We start from the raw sequence: 10,683 nt of genomic DNA, 5'->3' as shown, positions 1-10,683 counted from the left end.
AATGATGACATTTGGGCCAGTTGTCCAGTTTTGTTCTGGAGATGCTGCAGGTTTAATTTGGAGTTCTTACGCACATGACATGATCCTTATTGCCAATTTGCAGCCATTTCCATGCATGGTTTAGCAGCAATTAGCCAACAATAGGTTGCTTACATCCATATTCCTTAATAGATTACCAAAGGTGACAGAAGTTTGCTGATTACTTGTAAGAATATTTTGGAACAATTTTCAAGCAGAGACTGATACATGACACTGTACATGGAAATCTGGGGAGTGGAAGAAGAAAAGACAAAAGAAGAAGAAATGCATACTGCAGTATCATAAATGCAAAAGTCTACTCCTTCTGTATTTGGTTCATTACATTACTTTCAAGTATGTAAGGGATGGAGCTTGCTTTATGACGACATTATACACATTTCATCGCGTTGACAAAATCATGGTTTTTCTGTACTCTTGGCACTTTATCATTGTTTGCTGAAAATTTTAACTGTACATTAGGGAGCAATGTTTGAATAATTAACCTTGCAAATTTTTCTTCTGAGAGTGCTACAGTATTCTGTGGAACAATGCTGCTTTTAAAAAAAAATGATTCTGGAGAAGTGCTGAACCTCATCATAGCATCTTTCCTTTATGCTACTAATTACAGTTTTATTTAGGTTCCTGTAAAAGTCTAAAAGATGTGGCTACTTTAGTAGAGACATTGCACTTACATCCTAAAGCACTTCTTCTGAATAATTTTTGAAAAATGCAATCAGTATTTGAGAGGAATTATCCATCAATAGTTTCAGCAAGTGGTATCATATGGTTGATATCTACACTTAGAAGCAAAGTAAGGTCAGGCCTAATTAGTACTTAAATAGCTCAGTAGGGAATACCAGGGTTTAGGTCAAGGCAGGGAAGTTTTTTAAAAAAAAATCCCAGGAGGCAAGACAATGGAAAATTACTTCTACTGTATAATGCTGAGAGGAAAACTACACGTCATCGGTTTTCTTTTTGTTTTAATAAATTGGTACCAAGAAATGAGAGTTCCTCAACTGCTATTTTCTAAAAATGCATATTATATATAGATATGCATATAAGTTCTTCATTCACATGGCTACTTTTAAGCAGAAATGTTGACATTTCAAGAATTCCCAGCCAGCTTGCCTATAGAAATACACAACAAATGAATCATGTGGCATTTAAGAAATTCCTTGTATTCCTGCATCAAATAAAAATTTAGGTTGTACAATGAATATATTCTCTCCACGACCTAAGATCACATAACCCAAAGTCTATTTATAAAACATGCCATGAAACATTAACAATGAAGCATTAATTTCTTTATTCCTTATTTTAATTTATCAAATGTTAACATGCTACCTGTAAACAATCTGCATAAAAAACGACTGTTAGAGACCAAGCATTTTAACTTGAATGATGCAGTGGTTAGTCTCTTCTTAATGGAAAGCTTTCTTCTTTAATTCCATCTTTTGTGATAATGCAGATCTTTAGTGCATCTCCTGTATAAACATCTCTTTCTGCAGCAGAAATGAAGACATCCTTTACCAGCTGCAAAGCCTTTTCCAAGGACAAAGGCAATTGTTTAGCACCCTGCATGTTCTTGAGGCCAACCTTTTAAAAAGAAAAAAAAAAACATTTTAAATACTGATTGATGTTACCTAGTTAGGGTAATTAAACATTTGCAAGAAAACAAGCAAGCTCAGACAGCACCAAAGACCCCACATTTTAAATGCTTTATAGCAGAGGTCTCCAAACTTGGCAACTTTAAGACTTGTGGACTTCAACTCCCAGAATTTTATGCTGGCTGAGGAATTCTGGGAGTTGAAGTCCACAAGTCTTAAAGTTGCCAAGGTTGGGGACCCCTGCTTTATAGCTTGGTAGAACAAGTCTGTGTTGATTAGAAAAGTAATGATTCAGCATTACATTATAACAATTTCACCTGTTCAGATGCATTAATACAACTATCATCTGAATGTAGCAAATCAACATACTGCAACAGCAAAGATGTTCTTATCATTTAAATAAAAGTAGCATTCAGATCAGTGAGGAGTATCAAGAGGGATGAAGCTGCACTTGTACATGAGCAGACTTCCAATGTCCATGGCTCAACACAGCTGATTAGATTGCAGTGTGGTTTTGTAGGAACACTCACACACATTCTACCCAAATAGAAATGATTGTCCTCTCATTTATTCACAGAGAACCTGTCAGGAATTGCACAGCTGGTGTCCAAATGGAGTCAGAGACACTGAGACCAACCAATATTATATAAAAGAAATATATGTAAATAAGGTAGGCAAACGGGAGCATCAACAGAGAAAGAACATCAGGAGGTAAATCACAGAAAGCACACACAGGAAAAAAAAGTGGGAAACAAGGAAATTCTCTCTTTTCACTCACAGCAACCAATCACAGCTCAGATTCCCTCATGCAGTGGCCAGCTCTCTTCAACCAATAAACCATAACTCTGTGTTCTTACTCATTGTCCAATGAAAAATACGCAAGCTATTAAATTTTAAGTGTCTTAACAAAACCTAAAACTAGTAGGCAAGAGAGAGAAACCAAGTTGTACAAAACTATTCAATCTAGGCTTATAAGGCTCATTTTAAACTGCCATAAGCAGAGTTGCAACAAAATGTTATGAATTTACTTTTCTTATTCCTACATTGTTTTCACAAATTTCAAAATGAACAAATGAACAAACCACATTGTGGCTTAAGGGGATGGATCCTTTCATCTTCTGAAAAATTATTTTGATAGCTCCCAAATAATTTCAAGTATTTTAGAAAGAGTTAAGGCTCCAGACGTCACTATATCAATACATGCACAATAATGGAAGAAGACTTACCTGATTGTCCAGCAGAGGTTGCAGCATGGCACTAGCTGATCCACCAGCTTTGAAACTATCTCTCTGGTAGGATCCTACTGGATCAAAACTGTATACTGCACCTTTCCCTAGAAAAGTAAATAAAATACATTTAAAGCAATGTCAAATGCTGGAATAAGGGGATTTGACAGTTAAGTGCAGTGTAACAAAATTGATTCAAAATGATAACCACTAATAAAATGAGGACACAGTACAAAATAATGAACCAGGTTAAACCACCTAATGCAAACGGAAAGATTTGTTTCCTAGTCAGAACTTTAGTTTAAACAGAACTTTAACCTGCATTTTAACAGGTATATCTATTAAACAGGTATAATATATTAGAATAGGTATGGCCCCTAACTGATTGCAACATGAAATGCATATAAATAAGGAACTAAATAAAAATTTTCCACTGTGTAAAAAGTATAATGTAAAGTCTGTAACATATTTCCCAAAATTTTGCCACAGAATGTTTATTGTAAACGGAGAAATGAAACAATAAGAATGTATTTGCTTCTTTTCTTAATATACATAATCACAAGGAGTGATTTCCCCCCAAAAAAAATTTAATTAAAGACTGGTAACAATAGCTAAGAGCATATACTAAATACTTACTATTCAATTATGAATATTAAATATTTCTACCTATTATTTTAGATTTTTTGCAGTCTAGATTTTCTTGGTTTACAAAATAAAAAAATAATTGGTTCCAAAGAGGAATCATATTGATAGAAAGAAAATTTTGATTCTGTCCTTGTGGATATGTAACAATTCAAAATGGAAATCTTTGTTCCTTGTTCAGACTTCTTCTTTGGGCCTCTTGCAGGACATAACACTCCACGGAGTTCTTCAAACTTAGAAGAGGCTTTTCAGGAGAGACAAGCCTAGGATAAAAGCCAGCTGCACTTGTCTGTTGAATGCTTGTCTTTTGATCCAACCTTATATTTGTTTGTTTGAATTGTATGTTTAGAAAGATGAAACACTTTTAAAAAAAACCCAATCCTTCCTTTGAGAATTGAACATAAATATCCAAAGAGGGTTTTTTTCCCCAGTTTAAATTCCAAAAAATTTAACTTATTCCACTATGGAATAAGTTCAAATGAACCTGTTTAAATATCAGAGGACTGCACTTTAACCACCAACTGTGATTCATACCACAGTAGAAAACTATTATGGTGAAACCATATGCTCTACTAAAGATTTACACATTTATCAATATGCAATTACTATCCTGAGATTTACATGTTTGGGGAAGTGGAGCTGTCATGCTTTGCTTTCATGACTGTTTTTAGACAAGGCTGCCTTGTTTTGTTTTTAATCGTTTTCATTCAGTATTATATTTTGTAAGCACTGAGAGTCCACTACAACTATAATAAATTTAAATAATCTTTATATTATAGTATATGTGCTAAACCAAATACTGCCATATTCATATTAAAATACAATCCACATCAGAAAGATTTTACTATTGACATAGTAATTTCAGAATCATATTGTAAGAATTCCTTTATTTTCCCACTTAAAGCTATTATCCAACATCTCAAGGGAGGTGATTTCCTTGCACTTTTACACTAATCCAAACAGAACTTTACCTTCCTCATCCAATCCACCAATTATGTTGTACACATAATAAGGGAAGAAGCGTCGGGAGTACAGGATTGTAGAAAGCATGGCTGCAATTGCGCCTGAACTCATGATCTTGTTATTGGAATGCTTGTACATCTGGAACATATTTACAACAGAAGCAAGCAAATGTTATTGCTAAAGTTGTTCCTAACACAAATTAAGCAGCAAGCTACCCACTGAAAAAAATATAACACAATGAAAAAAGCACTCATTTGCTGTAACCAGGAAAAATAACCAAACTCATTAATGAAAAAATTAATAAAGCTGATTATTATACTGCACCCTCCAAGTCAGATTAATTTTCTTCTTTTGCTACAGCTATCACTGAATTTCTAATTTTGGTTACAAATTCAACTCTTATATACAAGTTTGCAATAAGCTTTTCTAACACCCACGACCACTCATTATTACATTTCCTACATTTTACTTATGCAACCAAGGTTAACAACAAAAAGAATGCAGCAAATTATTTTTGTGACTTCCACTACCTTTTAACAAACACTATACAAGTGAAATATATTCTAGCACCTTCCTTAAGGAAACATTCATTTGAATGCTACATGTCAATAGATCTATTAACAATTTATAGAATAAACCAAATACACTGCTCAAAAAAATAAAGGGAACACTTAAACAACACAATGTAACTCCAAGTCAATCACATTTCTGTGAAATCAAACTGTCCACTAAGGTAGCAACACTGATTGACAATCAATTTCACATGCTGTTGTGGAAAGCATAGGCAGTTAGCAAGACATCCCCAATAAAGGAGTGGTTCTGCAGGTGGTGACCACAGACCGCTTCTCAGTTCCTATGCTTTCTGGCTGATGGTTTGGTCACTTTTGAATGCTGGCGGTGCTTTCACTCTAGTGGTAGCATGAGACGGAGTCTACAACCCACACAAGTGCTCAGATAGTGCAGCTCATCCAGGATGGCACATCAATGCGAGCTGTGGCAAGAAGGTTTGCTGTGTCTGTCAGCGTAGTGTCCAGAGCATGCAGGCGCTACCAGGAGACAGGCCAGTACATCAGGAGATGTGGAGGAGGCCGTAGGAGGGCAACAACCCAGCATCAGGACCACTACCTCCGCCTTTGTGCAAGGAGGGACAGGAGGAGCACTGCCAGAGCCCTGCAAAATGACCTCCAGCGGGCCACAAATGTGCATGTGGCTGCTCAAATGGTCAGAAACAGACTCCATGAGGCTGGTATGAGGGCCCGACGTCCACAGGTGTGGGTTGTGCTTACAGCCCAACACCATGCAGAACGTTTGGCATTTGCCAGAGAACACCAAGATTGGCAAATTCGCCATTGGTGCCGTGTGCTCTTCACAGATGAAAGCAGGTTCACACTGAGCACATGTGACAGACGTGACAGGGTCTGGAGACGCCGTGAACGTTCTGCAACATCCTCCAGCATGACCGGTTTGGCAGTGGGTCAGTAATGGTGTGGGGTGGCATTTCTTTAGGGGGCCGCACAGCCCTCCATGTGCTCGCCAGAGGTAGCCTGACTGCCATTAGGTACCGAGATGAGATCCTCAGACCTCTTGTGAGACCATATGCTGGTGCGGTTGGCCCTGGGTTCCTCCTAATGCAAGACAATGCTAGACCTCATGTGGCTGGAGTGTGTCAGCAGTTCCTGCAAGACAAAGGCATTGATGCTATGGACTGGCCCGCCTGTTCCCCAGACCTGAATCCAATTGAGCACATCTCGGACATCATGTCTCGCTCCATCCACCAATGCCACGTTGAACCACAGACTGTCCAGGAGTTGGGGGATGCTTTAGTCCAGGTGTGGGAGGAGATCCCTCAGGAGACCATCCGCCACCTCATCAGGAACATGCCCAGGCGTTGTAGGGAGGTCATACAGGCACGTGGAAGCCACACACACTACTGAGCCTCATTTTGACTTGTTTTAAGGACATTACATCAAAGTTGGATCAGCCTGTAGTGTTTTTTCCCACTTTAATTTTGAGTGTAACTCCAAATCCAGACCTCCATGGGTTGCTAAATTTGATTTCCATTGATAATTTTTGTGTGATTTTGTTGTCAGCACATTCAACTATGTAATGAACGAAGTATTTAATAAGAATATTTCATTCCTTCAGATCTAGGATGTCTTATTTTTGTGTTCCCTTTATTTTTTTGAGCAGTGTATTTTACAGAATATAAAAGATGAAACTTGGGAAAAAGAACAGTAAGAAATCTTGTCCCAAAGGTGCTTTTTTGTTTTAGGAAAAACAAAGTCCAGTTGCCTTTGGAAAAAGCACCTTTGGGATACTCATGACATGGATGACCGAGAATCTCCACAGAACAGTAAGAAACCTTAGACATTTGTTTTGGATATTTTCTGGTTTTTTTATATATATTGTGTTTTTTACTGTTATGCAAATTATATGTAAATTAACACTAGCTGAAAAAGTTGTCTTATGTAACAGTCTGAGCAAGCAGAAATGCAGAATTCATTATATGTACAAGGATGAAACAGAGATTTAAGTGTTAAAGTATCAAAGAGAGGGCTGTGAACACTTATATAAATCTAAGTACTATTGCTATTGCTAAATTAATATAGCAAATGAGTACAATTTCACCACTAAGCCAAATACAATAACTTACCTTCAATCTTGCTTCAAGGATTTTAGTAAGGGTAAGACAGTCTCCATGAAATCCACTGCAGCCAATAACTGTTGTATCTGTCCTGTACAAACACAGTATTGATAAGATTGTAAGTAATTTTGACAGACTACAATATATTTTCCTAGGGTTATTTTATTTACATATTTACATACTGCAATAATCGATGTCAAATGTGAATTCCTCCTGTTCAAATTTTCATAAACCATTGGAGAATGTTTACTACTTACAATTCTAGAACTAAAAGTTGGCTTTGGACTCAAATGCTATGATTCTACACAAACAGGATCTGTGTTCACTAAAGTGTGGTGACCACAAAGTGTGAATGTGTATATATAGTTCACAATATGCCATTATATGATTATACTTACACACAGTGTGATTCTATTTATTTACTTTGATGGCTTAGGAGGGAGGGGTTGACCAACTTTATTGATTGTATGTTCACTGGCAACTATCATTCATTTATTCATTAGAGTCATCAAAATGATTCTGGGTGATGACCAAAATTAACAAATTGGTAGTATCATCATGAATTTTTCATAATATTTTTGATATGTAATACTAGATGTGCGGGGTGCTGAAACCTGTCATTTCAAGCCCTTTGATGAAAGAATACACTTTATTTGGAGAAGCTGAAAAATGTATTAAAGTAGAAGTATTAAAACAGGCTGTCAAGTAAAGCATCTTATTTTATGTAACATTATTCCATTTAACAGATAAATTTAATATCAGATTGTTTTAACACAATTTTAGTATTTTGACATAAAAATAAAATTTTAATGGGTTTGTTCCAGATATGACTAAGTCTGTATCAAACGCATCAAAATATCTACCACTTTAAACTTACAGTTTATAACATTTAGGGCTCTCCCGGCTATGAATGGCATAGTCTTCACTCAGTCGGGTATCTGATGCGACAACAACAAAATCTTCACCAGCAATTGCCAATATGGTCCTAAGCAAAAAAAATATATATTATTATTTGTAATTGTTTAGCCTTCATTTGTTTAAATTTACTCTGAAATCTTAAAATTTGAGCATTTTAGCTTTAGCTGTGAATTTTTTCTTTTTTCAAAAATGTAAGAGGATTATAATCAGGGGCTCATAGCCATAAAATGAAAAAAAATCTGTGGCTTCAGTCAGGGTTCAATAGCTTTGGGGAAGCTGGGGCAACACTTCCCAATGATGATACATATGGGCACACAGTATGAGCTGGGGAGAAGAGGGTTGCCTCAAAAACGTTTACTTTTTAGAAACATTAGGGAACTTCTCCACCACTCATCCTATACAAAGATAGTTCTAAGTATCCATTTCTCACCTCAAGTTGGTAAGAAACTGTTATTCCAATTTGCCACAAGTATGCATGGATGGAGATTTCAGGATCACATTGCACACTTATGCCCCAAGATGCCCTCTTTTAGTTTAGATGCTAGATGCTATTTAATTAACTTGGAAGATTTCCCTAGTATTTTTATCCACATTTAAAAATTACTGAATACACTAAGAAGGCAAGCTTTTAAGGAAAACTGTTGCCTTTCTTTTAAAACGTACATGTAATATTTAAAGCTCCTAATATTTGGGGTTCCCCAAGTAAGCTGGATAAAGAACAAGAAGCAGCCCATAAGAAAACTGAAGGTGGAATCTGAAGCAGGATAAAACACTGCTGCAAATAAAAACTATTAGTCAGTTTCCAAAAGGCAAACAAAAACTACCTTACACTCTTACTTTGTGCATTAATATTTGTGCCAAGGAAGCTTCTCTTGGAGAGTTATAACTATTTAGGAATTTGTAAATCAAAAGCAAAAAATTGTGCTAGCTTTAGAAAATCGCTTTTGAATTATAGCTCTGGCACGAGATAATTTCAACCAGTTGCTACTGGAAATTCAGCCTTGCTTAAAATTCTGGGTCACCTTTGGAAGAATCCTTACATTTAATGCACCACCAAACCCACCTTGTTATGCTCTGCTGCTGCTTCTAACGTCAAAGTAAATTAGCCTTTGTGGCTCTGATGATCCTGTTGAGTTTTACCACCCTTTGTATCCATTTAGTTAGAAGCCACATCAGGGTTTATAGATTCAGATTTACAGAGTTGGAAGGGACCCTGTAGGTCATCTAGTCCAACCCGCTGCCCAAGCAGGCGACCCTACACCATTTCTGACTAAATGGCGGTCCAATCACGAGTTTTTAAGTTATGAAAGAAACACGAGCTTGAGGGAAAAAACACAATACAATTGTTGTTTTCCTACTTCGCAGGGAGATGAGAAAAAGAAACTAAAACCACTGGGGAGAGAATGCTTTGTCGAAAGGCAGGATCGGTCTTAAAGGGAGAGGAAGTATCCAAAGAAAAGCACCCAATGAAGCGCTTACCCGCCATTGAAAGTATACGGAGAGAAGCGATGTTGCACCGCAGAGCTCTGTCTAACCTCTCTAGGCAACCCGAACACAGGTTCAGCGAAAGCAGCGGCCGACAGCATCCTTGCTCCAAATCCACCGGTTCCCCTGTTTGCTTGCTGTCTCACGGCAAGATGGCGGGAGCGGAAGCGGAAGCGGCTAATGTCGCCGTCACAGCGCCCCCTCTGACGAGGCGGGGTATGAAAAAGCTCAGTTGGAAGGGGAGACTGCGGGAAGGGTTCTCCGGTTGCGCGTCCGAGACGCGGGACTTTTTAACGACAGGGCAAGTCCCGTGAAAGTTGGGTTTCCACAACTCGCGTGGCTGAAGCGTCGTTGGCTGGTGGTATGAACGCAGCTAACTGCTTAGAGAGGGCTGTAAGGCAATGTGAAGCGGTATATAAGTCTAAGTGCTATTGCTAATCTCCGGAGATCTTGCTGGCTCAAAGCTGTGAAGATCACGGTTGAGGAGGACGGTGTCAGCCAGGGTAAAATCGAATTGGGCATAATTAGAGAAGAAGTATTTTTTGAAAAAGAAGACACGCACCCGGGAATCGTTTCCAGTCTTTCCAGCAACTGTTGGACTGTGAATTAAAAACGATGCCATATCTCTCCAGGATGGGGATCAGGGCACGGAGGGCTGGACTAGAAGACCTCCAAAGATCCCTTTCAACCCTATTGTTACTATGTTGTAATGTAAGAGATGGCTGACATGTAGGCATTCCTTAATGCTTGCGGTAAACTATTGGAATAAAATGATCAAAAAATGGAAATTATCCCAGGGAAAATTCAACTGATGGTGTATATGGCAGACTTCAACTGATTCATTACTTTTGTTAGAAATTCTTGAAATCTGCATTTTGAAATTAGAACATGGGAATTGCTGATAGAAAATTCATACAATAGGCAGAACTAAGTCACACCATAGCTTTTCTGAACACTGAAAGGCAGCCTGCCTATGGAGTACAGGTACTCCTCGACTTATGACCACAATTGAGACCAAAATTTCTGTTGGTAAATGAGACATTTAAATTAGTTTTGCCCCATTTTCTTGCCACAGTTAAGTGAATCACTGTAGTTCATAAATTAGTAACCCAGTTGCTAAGCAAATCTGGCTTCCCCATTAATTTGATTTAAGGGGCGTGCATAAGTGCACCATCGTGCC

General features: G+C 37.7%; 1 protein-coding gene across 1 annotated transcript; it reads right to left on the bottom strand.

Moving 5' to 3' along the window:
- Positions 1-1,307: 1,307 nt before the first annotated feature.
- PSMB1 (proteasome 20S subunit beta 1) lies at positions 1,308-9,662 on the bottom strand. The gene is made up of 6 exons (XM_026669490.2): positions 9,498-9,662; positions 7,978-8,085; positions 7,110-7,191; positions 4,465-4,594; positions 2,852-2,958; positions 1,308-1,614 (listed from the first exon to the last, which is right to left on the bottom strand). Exons 1-6 carry the CDS (start codon positions 9,602-9,604, stop codon positions 1,429-1,431), a joined length of 720 nt encoding a protein of 239 aa, XP_026525275.1. The 5' UTR covers positions 9,605-9,662; the 3' UTR covers positions 1,308-1,428.
- Between the last annotated feature and the right edge of the window lie 1,021 nt (positions 9,663-10,683).

This window comes from Notechis scutatus, chromosome 1 (genome assembly GCF_049901735.1).
Source record: "Notechis scutatus isolate UNSWTSFEM ecotype Mainland chromosome 1, rNotScu1.2, whole genome shotgun sequence".
NCBI classification, from domain to species: domain Eukaryota; kingdom Metazoa; phylum Chordata; class Lepidosauria; order Squamata; family Elapidae; genus Notechis; species Notechis scutatus.
Note: the sequence above shows the minus strand (reverse complement) of the source record. Positions and strands in the feature narration are given on the sequence as shown.

Excerpts from the sequence above, each read along its gene's own strand:
- PSMB1 (XM_026669490.2), bottom strand. The coding sequence starts at position 9,604 with ATGCTGTCGGCCGCTGCTTTCGCTGAACCTGTGTTCGGGTTGCCTAGA. Across the intron at positions 8,086-9,497 it reads CCGTATACTTTCAATGGCGG|GACCATATTGGCAATTGCTG; the intron begins GTAAGCGCTTCA and ends TTTTTTGCTTAG. Across the intron at positions 7,192-7,977 it reads AGCCCTAAATGTTATAAACT|GACAGATACAACAGTTATTG; the intron begins GTAAGTTTAAAG and ends GTGTTTGTACAG.